The 20,082-nt window shown below is 39.1% G+C and overlaps 1 protein-coding gene across 1 annotated transcript in view; it reads left to right on the top strand.

The window, feature by feature from the left end:
* Positions 1–20,082, top strand: part of ST8SIA1 (ST8 alpha-N-acetyl-neuraminide alpha-2,8-sialyltransferase 1) — a 144,089-nt gene that overhangs the window by 79,424 nt on the left and 44,583 nt on the right. Inside the window, exons 3-4 of the mRNA XM_049625180.1 lie at positions 5,920–6,029; positions 17,570–17,662. Of these exons, the coding sequence (XP_049481137.1) occupies positions 5,920–6,029; positions 17,570–17,662 (203 nt within the window). The remainder of the gene's footprint in view (positions 1–5,919; positions 6,030–17,569; positions 17,663–20,082) is intronic.

Raw genomic sequence — 20,082 nt, 5'->3', positions numbered from 1 at the left:
GTTGGGATATAAAGTGTTGAGCAAAAAAGATTGCTAACTTGTAACAATTCAGACACAAAAATGTACATTTAAAAGCTCATTGATTGATAGGAGTAGTACATATATTCAAAGGCCAATCAAAAAATATTTTGTTCAAGTCTATGTAACTCTTTGAAATTGAAGGTATTTCATACAAAGATAAACTATATATTATAGTGGTCTAGCAATATAATGGTACATTTTTTCCCCAGAGCATTTAATTTTTTTAGTATACAATAATGTATTAAGGCTATGTATAGGACTTCAGAGTTTCCTGATGATGTTCAATGCCTCACATTATTTTAATTCTCACAGTCATACTGGGAGAGAAATGGGATTGGTATGACCATGCCTGACTTACAGTGAGGCACTGGGAATTTGAGGGGACAGGCAATCCAGAATCTGAATTCCAGACAGTTAATATAATATAGTCATTAAGAAGATGGCCATTAATTGGTGGTACAGTGATAAGCAAAAAGCTTTGGACAAAGATCCCTCAGGTGAATTAGTGGTCCAGCAATATTTTGAACTCATCCATGTGGTTGATCTGCCTAATCCATCCTTTCATTTAGAGTAGTATTTTGTTGTTGTTGTTGTTTGTTTTTTTTTTTTTTTCAACGTTTTTTTATTTATTTTTGGGACAGAGAGAGACAGAGCATGAACGGGGGAGGGGCAGAGAGAGAGGGAGACACAGAATTGGAAACAGGCTCCAGGCTCCGAGCCATCGGCCCAGAGCCTGACGCGGGGCTCGAACTCACGGACCGCGAGATCGTGACCTGGCTGAAGTCGGAGGCTTAACCGACTGCGCCACCCAGGCGCCCCTGTTGTTTGTTTTTTTAAATTGATGTACAGTTGACACACAGTGTTACATTAGTTTCAAGGACATAACATAGTGATTCCACAAGTCTAAACATTATGCTATGATCACTGTGAGTCCCTCTACAATGCTATTGCGATCTGTCCCTAATCAACACTATTACAGTACCATTCACTATATTCCCTATGTTGGATCTTTTATTCCTATGACTTATTCATTCCATAACTGGAAGCCTGTATCTCCCAGTCTTCTTCACCAATTTTGCTTATCCCCCAACCTTCCTTCCCTTTGGCAACCATCACTTTCTTGTCTGTATTTATGGATCTGTTTCTGCTTTTTGTTGGTTTATGTAGTTTGTTTTGTTTTTTAGATTTCGCATATAAGTGAAATCATATGATATTTGTCTTTCTCCATCTGACTTATTTCATTTAACATACACTTACTAAGTCCATCCATATTGTCACAAATGGCAAGATCTCATTCTTTTTTTATGGCTGAGTAATACTCTGTTGTGTGTGTGTGTATATATATATATATATGTATATACACACACACACACACATATACATACATACATATACATATATACACACACACATACACACACACACACACACATATATATATATATATATATACACACACACACACACACACACACACACACACACCATGACTTTTTTATCCATTCATATATTGCTGGAAATGGAGTAGTATTTTTTAAGGTTAGCAGGAAGAGCCGTATACTATATTCTCAGATCCAGTGGACATTTTATGTCAGGGATGCAAGGAGATAACGTTTGAAAAGAAAGGAGGAAATGCCGTAATAAAAAAAATACTTGCCAAAATAGTAATATTCATCTTGAAATGGATGACCAAAAGTTCTTTCTATGTACCGTACTCCAAAAGGAGTACATCGTGTTCACATATCCTTCTGGTAAGCACTGACCATTGCCAAAGTTTAGATATTCTGTACCTAAAATAGCATAATGACATTATTATCTCAGTTAAAAAAAAATTCCATAGTATTTTCTCAATTAAGTTTTTCCTTTCTGTAAAGTTTTGGTGAGCTGTTACTGTTCACTCATGTATTACCAGTGCCCAGAAGAGTATGCACTTAGGCACTTGAGAAATATTTATTGAAATGAAATTGCTGGTGTGAGGGCTAGTAGTTGACCAAATGAAGAAGTAGCAAGCAAATATTAACAGAAACAAATAAACGCCCCCCCCCCCCGTCCCTGGGCTTCTGTTCAAGAGCTTTGAAAATTTTTTTTATAGTACATGAATATAACAGTTACATTTTCTAATTGTTAAGATAGAGTCCGGTAAAGAACTATTTTCTTGTGTTCCCCCAAACCCATGGAATCTCAGTATTCTGTGGCTTGAACAAATCAGTGAACTGTGCTGGGAGGAGGAAAGGGATGGAAGAAGAAGGGGAGGAAGATGAGTGGGTCACCGAACCAGTAGTTTGATGAGATGCTTCATGTACATCATCTCACCTACTCCCGTGCAATATTATCCCTCTTCTCTGAAGAGGGAACACTGAGGGGTTGGACAGCCTGCCCTACCATCGCACAATCCCACAAACTGGAAGTGAGGAGGTTGGTGGCACCTAACTTTATGCTGTGGCAACTATTGCTGCTGCTTCTGTGCCCACATTCTTAACCGGAAGCCTGGAGTTGCCAGTTGATCTGGTTCAAAAACTCTAACAACAATGAGGGGGGTTTAAGCTGGTTTTTGCAAGGCAAACTAAATATTAGCTGAGCATGAATGAGCTCACACTTTTCAAATAAACTATGTACAAATAGATATGCAAATAAACACGTATAACCCACTGAACTCAGATCAGGCTTTCTATCTACACTGCTGAACCAAATCTATCCTTGTTAAGGTTACCAAGTGACCTCCATGTTGCTAAATCCAGAGGGCAACTTTCAGCTGTCATCTTACTTTATCTATTTGTTAATCTACCTATTTATTATCACAGATCTATTGCAAGGTCTATCTTACTTTATCTTACTTTTTTGTTAATCTACCTATTTATTATCACAGATCTACTGCATTTGCTGCAATTTTTTCCTTTTATTTTTTGACACTTTTTTTTACTTGTCTTCCAAGATACCACACTTTTCCTGTGTTTTTTTCCCTCCCATTTTATTGGCTACTCCTTAGTCTCCTTTACTGATTTCTCTTCAGTCTCCTGACTTCTTGTTGGAATGTCCCAGGATTCAGGTCTTTGACCTTTTCTATCTTCTGTCTACACTTCTTCACCATCTAGTCTCCTACCTTTAGCTACATACTGTATGCTGAGCGCTCCCAGCTGTCTTTGTCCAGGAAAGACCAGTTCCCTGACTGTACTCTCATATTTCAATTGCCTACTTGACACTGCCATTTAAATGCCTAAAGGGGGTGGCGCATGGGTGGCTCAGTCAGTTTAGCATCTGACTCTCCATCTCGGTTCAGGTCATAATCCCAGGGTCATGGGATCGAGCCCTACATCCAGCTCTATGGTGACCATGGAGTGTGCTTAAGATTCTCTCTCTCTGTGCTCCTGCCCCCACTTTCAAATTAAAAACAAATTCCTAAAGGGGATTTCATACTTGACATATTTAAAATTGAACTCCAGATCATTCTCCTCAAAACCTGCTCCTTTGTAATCTTCTATACCTCAACAAATGGCAAGTCCTTCTTTACAGCTGTTCTAGCCAAAACCCTTGGCATCATTCTTGATCCCTCTTTTTCTCTTACTTTAATTCTGTTACATCAGCAAATTCTGTCAGCTCTCCCTCCAAAATATCTTCAGAATCTGCTCACTTCTCATCATCCCTACTGCCATCACCCTAGTCCAAGCTACCAGAATCTTTAGTCTACTGTTACAGGAGACTCCTGACTGGTCCCTTTCTTTCTGCTCATGACATCTCATAGTCTGTTCATGCAGAGGCAGAGTGGTTGTTCCAAAATATGGCCTAACATCATTTCTTTGCTTGCCCTGCATTGACTTGATTTTCATCTTAGAATAAAACCTAAAGTCTTTGTCATACCCTTCAAACCCCTACAGAAGTTATTCCCTAACCTCCCCATGAGTTAACTCTCTGATTTCCTTTCCCACTTCTCTGTCCCTTGCTTACTCATCTCCAGACAATGGGGTCTTTGCTCTTCCTTTCGTACCCCAGGAGTGTTCCTTCCTCAAGGTCTACATCAGCGGTTCCCTCCAGATATATCTGTAATGCTCACTACCTCATCTTCAGGGATTTGCTTACATGTCTCCTTTGAGTTCTTCCCCAACCACCCTATTTAAATTGCAGTTCTTCAAAAGCATTTCTTGATTGTCTCATGCCAATGATTTGTTTCTCTCCACAGTCCGTGTCACCATCTGACATACTGTTCATTTTACTCGTTTGACTTCACTTATTATTGACTTGTGGAATAAATGAATAGCTGATTTGAGCATAATTGCTTAAATCTGCTCCCAACATATTATAGATCTAACCAATGTATTTCTAATGTTGACTTCAAATGCTCCTCAGGAATGACTGAGAAAAACTGCACATATCATCCTGGAACAATCTGGAAGTGTTAGAGTTCTGGCCTTTGTCTGTCCTTCCTCTCTGTATCCTGCTCTGGGGTTCTGTGGACTGTTCTCTGTTGCAGTCATGTAGGGAGTTCTTAATTGTGTGCTGGCAAATACTTGGACTTTACAGTTTAAGTACTGTATCTTTATGAACTATATTTTCATAGCTCTGGCTGTTCCTTTTACATACTAGAAATAGAGGAAGTAAATTTTTTTCTTGTGCTGCATGAAGTGCCTACCTCAGTTTCACACAGACTCCTGGGATTTTATTTTTCTGGCTTAATTACTTTATGCCTATGTGAAGCCCTTTTATATTCATGTATTTATTCCACTTACTCTTTTGGTATAGTCCATATTATTTGTGTTGAATTCACCCAAAATGGCCTACTTAATATCAGAATAGTTATTTTATGCATCAGTTATGTAGATGTGAGGTCTTCCCCCAAAGAACTCCAACCACTAGGCATTGTTTTAGTAAGCAGGAGATCATTTTCCTGGGGCTTCTTCCTGACCCAGCTAAAAGACATTGGATGACGCATTTCACTTTCAGGGGCTATTGCTAGGTTTTGAAAGTCCCTCATACTATAAATAGCATGTCAGGGAACACTCAGGTACACTGAACATTTTCTTTACACTCCACTTCAATGTTTGCAGGAGGAAAGTCACATGCCGTCTGGTTTGCACAGTCATTTGCCCCTTAGTGCCTCCCAGGTTCTAGACAGACCCACCCAAAGTGTACATTTTCTCATAAACACAGCATGTGCTTTCAGCATACTTTGTGCCTTTGTTTATACTGCTTTCTCTGCCTGGCAAAATCCTATTCATCCTGTAAGATTCATCTCAAGTGAGAAAGCCTTCCCTGAGTTGGCTTGGCAGAAATTTGCCTTTTTCCTCCTGTGTGGGATTCTCCATAGCATTTAGAGCATACTTCTTCTACAACAATTTCAGCATTACATTAGGGTCTGTTACATAATTTTTTATGTTCACAGTCTCCCTGCATCCCAGGCTGTGAGTCTGAGGCCTGTGATTTTTTGTATCTTTGTGTTTACCCTGGACAGTTAGCATAAGAAGCACTGAGCAACATTTGTGGAGGGAATTGAGGATTGTAGGAATTAATGAAATTGCACTCAGATAGGGGGGTAGAATTCATTTGAGTTTGTTCCCAGTTTAATGCCATTAAAAATAGACCTGGATTTTTCTATTTTCCCTAGGAGACACGATGTACATGGTCAATTTGATACAAAATATGTTATATTTAAAAACACTTCAGGGAATCAAAGTTCTTTTTTCTTCTTTCTTTCTTTCTTTCTTTCTTTCTTTCTTTCTTTCTTTTAGTTTCAAAGGAACAGGCTAGTGGATTCTTTACAAACTTCTTGGCATCTTTCTTTCCACATGCTCTTTTGCTCTGCCCAGTCTTCAATCAAATTCCTCCAATGGATCTGCTGTAAACAATGATTTTGTGAGCAGTTGTGTGTTCTCTGCAGTGAAAACCCGCCTTGTTTTCTGTTGCTAGGCAACCCCATTCCAGCTGCCCTTGAAGAAATGCGCGGTGGTGGGAAATGGTGGGATTCTGAAGAAGAGTGGCTGTGGCCGTCAAATAGATGAAGCAAATTTTGTCATGCGGTAAGAGAGAGCACCCACAGCGCGGCCTCTGCCTTCTCCCCTTTTCCCCACACCTCCCACAAGCCCTGGGGCCTTTCAAAACTAGTCACTTGTGATTAATCAATTGTAACTGCTCTTTAGCTTCCCTTCAAGTTCATGTACAAGTGAATTTAGGAGAGGGCTGGGGAGCAGGGGAACATGCCCCAAGAAAGTACAAAGCCAAGAAGGGTTCAGAGGTCATGGGGAAACCCAAAAGTAGAAACACTGAGCTTTTGTGTTAGATTATACAGTCAGGTGACAAAAACTTTAAAAATTGATTTAAAAATTGACTGTGAATACACATTTTCATTTATTCATTACACTCTACACCCTTTTCTTCTCTGTTTTTCACAAAAATGTTTGTAAGTAGCCAGTGGGATTTGAAGAGGGATCTGATGATGTGTGTTTGGCTAGGAACACTGGAAGGAAGGAGGGGTCATAACTTTTGTGCAGGGAGGAAGCTTGGTAAAGGGACTGAGTGGTGACATGTCACTTCGAGGGGAAAATAGGAGGCTTCTACAGGGCCATGTAAAAGAATTGCTAAGATGCAGCCAGCCAGGGCTAGAGACCATCAACCTGTAGTGGTGCCAACCTGCACTTGTGGGTGATTTTGACCAGGAGTGAAGACAGCAAGTGATTTTGGGACTGTGTGGCTGAGAGGGAGGAAGAATGGGGAGTGACAACATGGAGGATCCTGGCTAGAGAAAGTGTGAGGTGATACACCTTGAAGTCTGGGCTGGTTAGCAAGTGGGCTTTGAGGAGCATGACCAAGAGACGAAGGGCACCAAACGGGGCCAAAGGACAGGGTCATTCAGAGCCCCAAGGGAGTGGGTGGTGGCAAAGATGAAGGAGAGATGGAATCATAAGAACCGATATCAAAGAGTGGCCCACTGGAGTATATGATGGCAGAACTCAGTTTGTCTGGGGAATGATAGGACATGTGGCAGAAAAAGAAGACACATGAAACTGCAGAAGTGTAGGAACTTTGAAGCTGTATTGTGGAGATTCTTTCAGGTGGACCCCAAAGCCCAAAGTCTCCCTGAGGTAGGAATAACTATGACCCATGTCCCAGAGGGCTCCAGGGCCCGGAAGGTGGAGGCCTACAGCAACACAGAGGGAAGGAAGAAGCTGAGTAAAGGAAGGGGTACAGTGGCATGGGATTTGGTTTTTGTGTTCATGTTTAAGGGTAAATAAATAATGGTCTAGAAATGGTCAAAGGTGGCTAAGAGTACACTAAACCACCTCTGAGCTCAATGGAATAGGGGAGAGTGAAAGCACTCCTTGTGAGTATTCCAGGGGAAGCCATGTACCTGGGGGAGGGCCAAGCTCCCACTCAGAGAACGAGAGTTGGGCTTCTTAGAAGACTTTTTATCTTTGGTGAAGCCTGTAGCACAGTGGGGAGATTCTTCTATATCTGTCTTTCCTTCATGGATGCGCCCTGCCATAGTTTTTCCAGTGTAGGACTATGTTTTCCTCTCCATTGCAATTATTATTATTATTATTGCAATATATATAAACAATAAGAAAATGTAGAAAATAATAATGTAGTTCTCATAATTCAAGTCAATACAGTATCTATTTATTGAGCTCCTGCTTTGTTTGGGCCTTAGCTGGGTCTAGAAACGGTACGTTAAACAATTCTGCCTTGGGGGCACCGGGGTGGCTCCATTGTGTAAGTATCCAACTCTTGATTTCAGCTCAGGCTGTGATCTCACGGTTTGTGGGTTCCAGCCCCACATTGTGGCATGGAGCCTGCTTGGAATTCTCTCTCTCCCTCTCTCTCTGCCTCTCCCCTACTCTCTCTCTCTCCCTCTCTCTCAAAATAAAGAAATACTCATTAAAAACATTAAAAACAAAACCAAAACTATTCTGTCTTGTATTTAGAACCTAGAGATGTGCTAGGACTCTGATAGGGGTAATTCAGAGACAGAGGGTGAGGGATCAGGAACCTTCTGATAAGTGGTGTGTGGAGTGAGCCCTCTCTCCATTTCACCCTGGGGACAGGAAGAGCCTTTCTGAGGCTTTAATGTGGAAAAGATGCCAAGTGCTGCCACAGTGCAGTGAGATGAGGCTGGAGAGATATTTATGCTATGGGAGTGGCCACTGTTTAGGTTGATGGGAAGAGCAAAGGCCCTGGGGCCAAACTCAGGTACCCACTTCAATGCACTGGCATTAGGGAGAGGCTGAGGAGCCAGAAAAGAACACAGTGGGGAAGAGGAGGACAAGCCTTTGCCACAAACTAGCTCTGTGACCTACCACACGTCATTTATCCTTGCTGGGGCTCAGTTTGCCAGTCTTTATGAGGGAGTTGGAGTGGACAATTCCTCAAGCCTTTCCACTGTGGAAACTGGTTCTATCTGTGATTATATGAATAGCATGTAATTGTAACAGTTTGTGTGGTCTAGTTTATATTTTCAGCTTCCTCTTGAGTATGTTTATTTGCTCTTTCCAAAAACTATGTAAGGAACAAGGAGGAGTGGTTATTATACTCACAGATTCAGGGAATTTAAGTGATTTCAAGAGGCCTTAGTATAATCTGGCAGGAGGCAGTAAAATAAATGTATTTTTATATTATTCCTAAGTGTGTATATGTGTGTGTCACTACATTTAGGAAGATGCATATTTTAAACTTAACGTGTTGAAGACTAGACCTAAGCATTTTAGGAGGTTATCTATATTTATTTATTGTAAATAAACAAGACTAAGACTGCATTATAGGCCATCAACATTGGTGTATTCAAATTCAGAATTAATGAGTGTTTGTGGTTAGGGTGCATAGCCCAGTACTAAGCATAATGTTCATAGAATGATGGGAGAGGTGAGGACTAAGAATTCAAAGAGTTAGAGCTATGTGTGCATGTGCCTTTGATTTAATTTAAAGAATAGCGCCATTTTCTTTTTTTAAATTAAACTATAATTAACATATAACATTATATTAGTTTTAGGTGTACAACATAATGATTTGGTATTTGTACGCGCTGAAACAATCACCACAATAAGTCTCATTTCCCTATTACCATATAAAATTACATAATATGCAATAGGGTAATTATTTTTTTTTTAATTTTTTTTTAACGTTTATTTATTTTTGAGACAGAGACAGAGCATGAACGGGGGAGGGTCAGAGAGAGAGGGAGACACAGAATCTGAAACAGGCTCCAGGCTCTGAGCAGTCAGCACAGAGCCCGACGCGGGGCTCGAACCCACAAGCTGTGAGATCATGACCTGAGCCGAAGTCGGACGCTCAACCTACTGAGCCACCCAGGCGCCCAATAGGGTAATTATTGACTATAGTCATCATGCTCTATGTTACTCCCATGACTTATTTATTTTCTGACTGGAGATTTGTATTTCCTGACCCCCTGTTCCCATTTCTCCCACTCCCATCCCTGTCCCCTCTAATAACACCAATCTGTTTTCTCCATCTATGAATTTTGTTTTGTTTTGTTTGTTTTGTGTTTTTGATTCCACATATAAGTGAAATCACAAAGCATTTGTCTTTCTCTGTGACTTAGTTCACTTATGGTAATACTCTCAAGGTCTATCTGTGTTGTGACAAATGGCAAGATTTCATTCTTTTTTATAACTGAGTAGTATTCCATTGTATGTATATACCTCATCATCTTTATCCTTTCATCCATTTTTTAAAGTTTTTATGTACTTATTTTTGTGAGAGAGGGAGAGACAGAGAGCGAGAGAGAACAGGGAAGGGGCAGAGAGAGAGAGGGAGAGAGAGAATCTCAAGCAGGCTCCATGTTGTCAGCGCAGATCCCACAAACTGTGAGATCATCACTTGAGCCAAGATCAAGAGTCAGATGCTTAATCGACTGAGCACCCAGGTGTCGCTATCCTTTCATCCATTGATGGACACTCTATGTATTTTGACTGGAGAATTTAGTCCACTTATATTTAAACTAATTATAGGTAGGTATGTACTTTTGTCATTTAGTTCATTGTTTTCTGGCTTTTTCTAGTTCCTTTTCGTTTCTTCTTCTTTTGTACTCTCCCCCATATGGTTTGATACCTTTCTTCAGTGTTATGTTCCAATTCCATTCTTATTATCTTTTGTATATCTACTGTAAGTTTTTGCTTTGTGACTACCATGAGGCTTACATATATCAGCCTATATATTCAGACTAGTCTATTTTAAGTTGATAGCAAGTTAAGTTTGAATACATACTAAAGCCATACATTTTTAGTCCTCTGTCCATGTTTTGTTTTTGATGTCATGTTTTACATCCTTTTATTTTGTGTATCCTTTAACTAATTATTGTAATTATAATTATTTTTACTCGTTTTATATTTTAACCTTCATGGTAACTTTGTAAATGATTAGTCCATTACCTTTATTATATATTTGCCTTTACCAATGAAAATTATACTTTCATATGTTTTCTTGTTATTAATAAGTGCCCTTTCTCTTCAGTTTAAAGAAGTTCCTTAAATTTTTTTTAATGTTTATTCATTTTTGAGAGACATAGAGATACAGGGCATGAGCAGGGGAGGAGCAGAGAGAGAGGGAGACACAGAATCCGAAGCAGGCTCCAGGCTCTGAGCTGTCAGCACAGAGCCCAAGGTGGGGATCGAACCCATGAACCGTGAGAGCATGACCTGAGCCAAAGTCAGACACTTAACTGAGCCATACAGGTGCCCTAAAGAAGTTCCTTTAATGTTTCTTGTAAGGCCAGTTTGATGGTGGTCCTTTAGTTTTTGCTTGTCTGGAAAGCCCTCTATCTCTCCTTCAATTGAATGATAACCTTGCCAGGTAGAGTCTTCTTGATTGGCAGTTTTTTGCTTTCCATACTTAGAATATATCATGCCATTTCCTTCTGATCTGCAAGGTTTCTGCTGAAAGTCTGAATATAGTCTTAAGAGGGTTTCCTTATATATATTAAGTTGTTTTTCTCTTGCTGCTTTAAGATTCTATCTTTAACTTTGATATTTTTTAAAAGTTTATTTATTTGTTTTGAAAGAGAGAGAGAGAGAGAGAGAGAGACCAGGGAAAGGACACAGGAAGAGAGAGAGAGGGAATCCCAAGCAGGCTCTGCTCTGTTAGCATAGAGCCCAACACAAGGCTCGATCCCACAAACCATGAGATCATGACCTGAGCCAAAATCAAGAGTTGGGTGCTTAACTGACTGAGCCACCCAGCACTCCTAACTTTTGACATTTTAACTGTAATGTGTCCTCGTGTGGGTCTCGAGATGTATCTTTTTTTTTTTTTTAACTCTCTGGACTTTCTAAATCTGAATGTCTATTTCATTCCCCAGGTTAGGGAAGTTTTCAGTAATCATTTCTTCAAGTAAATTTTCTGTCCCTTTCTCCTCTCCTCCTGGTATCCCCCATATTATGCAAATGTTGATCTACTTGATGTTGTCCCAGAGGTTCTTAAACTATCTTCACTTCAAAGTTTTTTTTTTCTTTTTTTCTTTTTGCTGCTTTGTTTGGGTGAGTTCCAATGTCCTGCCTTCCAGATGACTGATATTTTCTTCTATTTCATCTACTCTGCTGTTGAAACCCTCTAGTGTATTTTTCAGTTCAGTTATTGTATTTTTCTACTCTATGACTTCTGTTTGGTATTTTCTTTTTTCTTTTTTTCTTTTTTTATTTTTTTTAAATTTTTTTTTAACGTTTATTTATTTTTGAGACAGAGAGAGACAGAGCATGAACGGGGGAGGGGCAGAGAGAGAGGGAGACACAGAATCTGAAACAGGCTCCAGGCTCTGAGCTGTCAGCACAGAGCCCGACGCGGGGCTCGAACTCACTGACCGTGAGATCATGACCTGAGCCAAAGTCGGACGCTTAACCGACCAAGCCACCCAGGCGCCCCGGTATTTTCTTTTTTAAAAATTTTTAAATGTTTATTTTGTGAGAGAGAGAGAGAGAGAGAGAGAGAGCAAGTGGGGCAGGGGCAGAGAGAGAGGGAGAGAGTGAATCCCAACCAGGTTCCATGCTGCCAGCGCAGAGCCCGGACATGGGGCTCAGTCCCACAGATGGTGAGATCATGACCTGAGCCAATATCAAGAGTCAGATGCTTAACTGACTGAGCCACCCAGGTGCCCCTGTTTGGTACTTTTTTATATTTTATATCTGTTTGTTGAAATTCTTTCTGTGTTCATCCACTCTCCTGAGATTGGTGAGCATCTTTGTGATCATTACTTTGAACTCTATCAGGTAAATTACTTATCTCCATTTCATTAAGATTTTGTTCTGGGGTCTTATCTTGTTCTTTCAACTGAAGAATATACCTCTTTTCCTCATTTTTCTTGACACTCTGTGTTTGTGTCTATGTATTATGTCAGTTATGTGTCCCGGTCTTCAAAGAATGGTTACAGGAAGATGGGGATCTGTTTTAGTTTGCTGTCTGTTCAGTGACCTGGGGTTGGTTGCCTGCCAGGAACTGTTTCTCTAATTGTTTAAGACCTGTGGGGCCCAGATACACAAGTTCCCCTTGGCCCAGAGCCAGGTGTTTGAGGGGCATCTTTTGTGTGTCCTGCATGCAGCTGCTGACTTTGGAGACACGGGTCTACAAGACAGCACCAGACTGGAGCATGTCCTTCCACAGGCTTTGGCAGGGCAGAGGAACAATAGGATTCATGCCTGCTAAGTTTGGAATTTTATATCAAAGGAGGGAATTGGAGCACCAGTTCAGGGAAAGTGGTGCCAGCAAGGTAGGAGAGTGCAAAAATAACCCGTGGAATCACCTCCATTCCTGAAGAGAGTTCCAACAGACCCTTGCCCTTCTGGCAGATGCTTTAAGATTAGCCCATGCATTTCATTCACATATGGTCAAGGTGCTTTTCAACTTGCCATTTTCGTGCTGATTCCCAGGGTAAATGAGTCTGTGCACGAGCCCTTTTAAGATGGGAGTCTTAGTTTCCTATAGTCCTTTGGGTCTTCTGGGTATAAGCCATGCTGGTTTTCAAAGCCAGACATTTTTGGGGCCTCGTCTCTCTGATGCAGGTCCCAGGGGTTGGGGTGCATGATCTGGGGCTCAAGTACTTTTCTCCGTAGGGATATGCTCTGTAATTGTGAGATCACTCCCACCTGTGGGTTGCCATACCAGGAGTGGGGTTTGTGACAAGACCATGTCTCTGCCTCTCCTACCCTTCTTGATGTGGCCCATTTATCTTTTGTTGTGGAATTACTATTCAGCCTGTTTTCGGGTCTTTTCCAGGGAGAATTATTCTATATTTAGCTGTAGATTTGGTGTGCCCAGGGGAGGAGATGAGTATGGGGTCTTCCTATGCCACCGTCTTGAATCCCTGCAAAGAATAGGGCCATTTTCATAATGCACTCAAATTCTTTAAAAGCCTCATTTATGGTTTATAATATGAGAGTAATTAAGGGTTGATAATCTGTTTATAAATTATTCTTATTTGACCATTTATGGATCTACTTAGAAATGGTTGCTTCATGCACAATTTTTGGGCACCCTGAGAAAATTGAGGTAGTATCATCCATTCAAAATTAAATATTTAGTGAGTACATATGATTAGAAAGCATGTAGTATGTCTGGTATTAGACTATAGGGTGCAGGGACAGTTACAGTGAGAGAACAGATCCAAAAACAGCCTTACCTGCACACAGTGACATACCACGTTACTTCAAAGTGTTTTTTCAGTATTAGGATATAACAATATCACACTTTTCTTTGCTTAGGTATTTTCAAGTGCATTTTTAAAATTTTACTTTATTTGTTACTTTTTAATGTTTGAATTTAAATTCTGGTTAGTTAACATATAGTGTAATATTGGATTCAGGAGTAGAATTTAGTTACTCATTACTTATATGTATCACCCAGTGCTTATCACAAGTGCCCTCTTCAAGTACATTTTCTAATGCTAAAAATTTATTTCTTGTTTTTCTTTTTTATTTAATTTTTTTTAAACGTTTATTTATTTTTGAGACAGAGAGACAGAGCATGAACGGGGGAGGGGCAGAGAGAGAGGGAGACACAGAATCTGAAACAGGCTCCAGGCTCTGAGCGGTCAGCACAGAACCCGACGCGGGGATCGAACTCACGGACCACGAGATCATGACCTGAGCCCAAGTTGGACGCTTAACCGACTGAGCCACCCAGGCGCCCCGATTTCTTGTTTTTCAAAGTAAATGTTTGCTCTATAACCCAATACAACACTTAAAAAATAATATTGTTGAATAAAATTTATCTGGAAGGTCTGGAAGCCAGAGGTAATGGTAATTGCATCTTGGAGATGATTTGGGTGGCTCAGAGATACAAGTGAGGGTAACATAATTTTGGTACCTTGGAATTAGGCTCAAATGTGTATTTTGCATACTTAATTATGTATAACATTTTTTAAAGTTTTTATTTAAACTCCAGTTAGTTAAGATACATTATAATACTAGTTTCAGGTATACAATATAGTGATTCAATACTTCCTCACAATACCTGGTGCTCATCACAACAAGTGCCTTCCTTAATCCCCATGGCCTATTCAGCCCATCCCCACACACACCTCTCCTCTAGTAACCATCAGTTTGTTCGATGTAGTTAAGAGTCTGTTTCCTGGTTTGCGTCTCTCCTTTTCCCCCTATGCTCGATTGTTTTGTTTCCTAAATTCCACATATGAGTGAAATCATATGGTATTTCTCTTTATTTGACTGACTTATTTCATCAGCACAATACTCTTTAGCTCCATCCTCATCACTGCAAATGGCAAGATTTCATTCTTTTTTATGGCTGAGTAATATTCCATTAGGTATATGATTACCACTTCTTTATCTGATCATCAGTTGATGGACACTTGGGTTGTTTTCATAGTTTGGCTATTGTTGTAGATAATGCACAACAAACATCAGGGTGTATCCCTTTGAATTAGTGTGTTTGTATTCTTTGAGTAAGTACCTTGCAGTTCAATTGCTGGATGATAGGGTAGTTCAATTTTTAACTTTTTAGGGTAACTCCATATTGTTTTCCAGAGTGACTGTACCAGTTTGCATTCCTACAAACAGTACAAGAGGGTTCCCCTTTTTCCTCATCCTTGCCAACACCTGTTATTTCTTGTGTTGTTAATTTTAGCCATTGTCACAGGTGTCAGGTGATATGTCATTGTAGTTTTGATTTGTATTTCCCTGATGATGAATGATATGTATGACATTTTAAAAGTACTGTTATGATTTTTTTTTTCTGTTTAAAGATTCTTCTTCACCAAACCCAACCACTTTACTCCCCAATTCAAAGAATACTCATTTCTCATCAATTCTGTGATCAATCTTTCAGGATCATGAGCACGGTTACCAAGACACATTAGCCATTAATATCTGTTAATTGTGCCAACAAACAATAATACAAATTTTGAAACACTTTTACACAATTAAGCCTTATTAGAAACAATTTGTATTAAATATGCCTTCTTTGTAAATCTATGTAATTATCAATTTAGGAATTGAGGAGCTAAAATTACAGTGTGCTTTTTCTAAGAAAAGAGCTATAAGGAAGTGCCACAGACATTTGCACTTGAAGAGAAAGTTTACCCAGAAGAACTTAAGGCAGATACTTACACCAAAATACAGTGTCATTATTTTCCAGAAATGCATATGTTAAAAGGTTATCTTAATTGTTTTAAGCATTTCCCTGTGTTGTAGGATTTGACAATCAGTATCCGGGAGTTTTTCTTGAGCTTTTACTATGTGACAGAAGGTATAAAGGAACCCAGACATAGGAACCATGGGTCAACCTACGGGAATTAAATACTGCTATGTGTCATTAATAATGTCAAAACAAGTTGGCTGAACTCCCCAGCGGTATTCAGAGGTTATAGTTTTTCTGTAACATGTTTGATTCTAAAATGTTATCAAGATCAAATCTTCCTTACGAGATAAATGCCCAAATTTTAGCTTATGTTTTATCCTTGAAATCACCTTCATCTTTGCAAAGGTCAGTTAAATCACAAGATCATAGCACCATTGCCGGATGAGCCTGGTTGGTAATGCTTAAGCCCATTCCCCCACAAGGGTTCTCAGAAACCCCGCAAGATATGGTGTGACCACTAGGCTCTAGACATCTCAAGAGGAGCCCCTGTGACTTGGCTTCCCCTTCACCCGCTCACAGTGACCATTGTGTTTGTTCTTAGTGGGCACTCAGCAAAAGTCACCAACTGCCTGACCAATTAATCTGTGGGTAGCTGCCTGAAAACCCAATATCTCATTACTGTAGAGCAGATGAAAGGAACATTCCAAATCAACTGAGACAAGTTCCACCCAGGATGCCCTGATGTGGTAGGAGTCACAGGGCAAATACAAGATAACATCAAGGAACTTGAGCTGATCAGCTGAGTGGGTGCATGGACATTTCCATGCCCTGGGGAAATTTGTAAGGCAAATTTAGTAGTTGGGGGAATGGCAGAGCTCTTGTTCACTACGAACGCATGAAATTTTAGTTTGTTGAAATAGTGACAAGTTAGACATGCCCTGATGTGGTAGGAGTCAAGTTAGAGCTATGGGTGGAGAGGAGAAAGTAGGACAGAGTAATAAAAGAAAACCTAATGTAAAGTACAGATTCATTTAGGGTCTTCATAAATAATATGTATATATTTGGTTATATGTATATATACTTCTGATACATGATATTTTTTAGTTTTTACTATGTGTGAGGTATCAAGCTAGGGACTTCTTACACATTTTTTACTGTAATCCTTAGAACAGCCTCATTAGAAAGGAAAAGCCATTATCCTCATTTTGTGTAATGGGGAAACTGAGGCCACGCAGATGAATTAACTTGCCTAATGTTCCCCTGGTAGAAAGCCATGGAATTTGGATATGAAGTTGCCATATTTTCCATTGTAAACATTCATAAGACATTGTGGCCAAGGAAAGCAGCCGGCGCTGCTGGGGTGGTGTGTGTGTGTGTGTGTGTGTGTGTGTGTGTGTGTGTGGTGAGGGAGGGGAGTTATTTTTGTCACCAGGAAACCATCACCTGTACTCTTTCCCTTGGCTGAACTGGGACAGTGGAGAATCAGTGCATTTCTTTAGATAACAAATCACTATGTGTTCACCAGTAGTCAACACATACATTGGGCATATATTGATTTAGATGGCAGAGTTTGCTCTGAATGTACATTGTAAAATTTAGAATTTGGGAAAAGAAAGAAAAACCATAAGCAAATACAATTCTTACCTGTGTCTTGAGGTTTTGGGGTATACAGAGAACTCTGTAGTCCTGTGTCCTTAATGTACCACACCCTCTTGAGTTCCAGTTTCAAGCCTAATACTTCCTGTCCTACCACCTCAAAAATATTTTGAATGGAATAGTTAATGTCTCTTTTTTAATAGATCACTTAACTCTCTAACTGACATTTTCTTTCTTCTAAACAGGACTAGTTTTTATGACTGCACTTTTAAGATGGTTATAGTTAGTCATCTAATGACTATTAAAAGGAAGAGGTGATAAAAATGATTATTTTTGAACTGAGCTAGACCTAGTAAAATTCCCATTTGTCATGAAAACAGACTTGATTTAAAAGTTTGTAAATCATTCTAAAATGTTTTTGTTTCTCTAGATGCAATCTTCCTCCTTTGTCAAGTGAATACACTAAAGATGTTGGATCCAAAAGTCATTTAGTGACAGCTAACCCCAGCATAATTCGGCAAAGGTAAGAGTTTATGACTTTTGTTTGTGAGGAACTAAAGAGGAAGGCCTTTGAAGTATTTAACATCTTAAAGACAGTGAACATAATTCAGTTTGAGAAATAAAGAAGAAACCCATCTGGACAGGCAGGAAAAATGAAGGAGAGAATTGTAAATAAACTAAGCAGGATTATGGGAATCTAAACACTATTTTATGCTTCTTCTGGGACTCTGTTTCTTTCCTTTAGAGGTGGTAGAAATAACATGAAAATTCATTGTTTTGCTCAAAACAAGCAATAGCCTGCTTAGTCATTCCTACTACTCTCCAACTTCTTGGCTTTTGTCCCAACTCGTTGATTGGCATTGATTGGTGAACTGCGTTAATATTGGTTTTGTTAAAGAATAAAAACAAAAAATGACCAACCTACTGTACATGTATGCATGAACATAATAATATTGTTAGAATGCAAAGGAATTTTTAATCATGTGATGATCTTATACTATGTTACAATCAATCAGATTTAGGAACTCAGATGGAAAATTCTTGCTCCCAAATCAATTCTAGAGATCTTGACAGCTGCTGTGGAAGCTTCGATGGGTTGGTCTCTAGTTGATGAAGCCGGTCAGTACACTATGGGCTGTTTCTCCAAGGATTATTCATTATAGAGAATGACTCAATCCCTGTGAAAAGAGGAATCCAACATTGCCTCATATTCTCCCATACAGATAACTAGCAATTAGGACTGAAATACCCAGATGTTGTGGGCTCAGCCAGTTGTAATCTAAAGGAGTCCTATCCAAGTGACTAGCACCTGTGTGTCACTTTATAAGCAATGCTGCACCTGCTTGTTTGGGTTTAACAGTAAGCATTCTCACACAATAGATCTTTAGAAATGCAACCCAACAATTTTTAATTTTGACAGATACTGTGAAATCACCCTTCTAAAATGTACCATTTACTTTTTCTTTTGTAAACGATAAGACTACCTGTTTCCCAATACTAAAAACGACATTATGTACTATTCATCTTTTAAGTTTTTGGCAGTTTGTTAGGTGGGAGATGATATATTACTTTTTACTTAATATGCATTTTTCTGAATACAGCAAAGGCTGAGTGGGTATTGATTATTAGTATTTCCCCTGTGAATTGCCTGCTTGTATTTTTTGCTCATTTTGTGTGATTTTTCTTTTAAGAAATATATTCCTGTTGATTTATAGGAATGGTTTGTATGATAGATATTAACTATTTATATTATAGATATGTTTGCTGTATATGTAGCAAATATTTCCTTCTAGTGTATCATAGGTCTTTTAACTTAGGTCCTTTCAAAATTTAACACGTTTTATGCATTGAAATTTCCTTTTCCTTTATGGCTTTATTTTTCAATCTTTCTTTGGATGATCCTCCTTATCCACATCCCCTCCATAAAAAAATATTATCTTGTATTTTTCTAGTGCATTTATAGTTTCATTTTTCATATTTAAGAAATTCAATCCATGTGAATATTTATTTTTATAACAATACTTTTATTGTCTTTCAATAAAATAAATATATGTATAGGAGGACACATAATTATGGTAGCAAAAATAAGGTTAGAGAAGATAGCATTATTGATTTCTTTAAAAGAAATTCTCAGCAAGGAACTCTGCTATAGCCTTTGTTAGGATATATTGTTTAGAGTGCATTCTTATCTTTTAAAAAACAGTTTTATTGAGGTGTAATTGCAGGTATAACCTGCATGGTTAATGTATATAATTTGATGATTTGGGGCATATGCATACACTAATGATACTTACTACCACACTCAAGGTACTAAACATATCTATCACCTCCAAAAGTTTCCTTGGGCTTCTGTTTTGTGTGTGTGTGTGTGTGTGTGTGTGTGTGTGTGTGTGGTAAGAACGCATAACATGAGATCTGACTTCTTCACAGATTGTTGTTCAGTGGATATAAAGTGCATTCTTCTTGACTGCACCCAGAACAAAGAGATTAGTTAGGACAGTTGAGACGCAAGGTTAGAAAGGGCTTTGCAGGAAGTCACGCTTACCTTCTGAGTGCTTTGTTATGGGCTCAGAGAAGAGAGGTTGTTCTAATATGGCAGCAGAGTGTATTGGATGTTCAAATTCACTGCTATTGTTCGCTTCCTTTCTTTGCTGAGTTTTGTAGGTAGATGACAGCAAGGATCTGTTCATGGGGTTACCCCTTCATCAACATACTGCTTCTAATTCCTTGGGCCTCAAATAGTTTTGTTTAAATATCCTTTAAAAGTATTTTAAAAATCCATCATTGTTTCCTTGATCATTTTTAAGTTATCTAATTTTTTGGCATAAGGTTATATTTCACCAAGTATGCACTTTCAGTGTATTCTATATTGTGCATATGCTTTAAATATATATTGCCAAAGTCTCAGAAATGCAGATACAGCTCTTTGGATGTTACCTGCCC

This window comes from Panthera uncia, chromosome B4 (genome assembly GCF_023721935.1).
Source record: "Panthera uncia isolate 11264 chromosome B4, Puncia_PCG_1.0, whole genome shotgun sequence".
NCBI classification, from domain to species: Eukaryota; Metazoa; Chordata; class Mammalia; order Carnivora; family Felidae; genus Panthera; species Panthera uncia.
The sequence above is the reverse complement of the archived record's forward strand: the minus strand, read 5'-3'. Positions and strand labels throughout refer to the sequence as shown.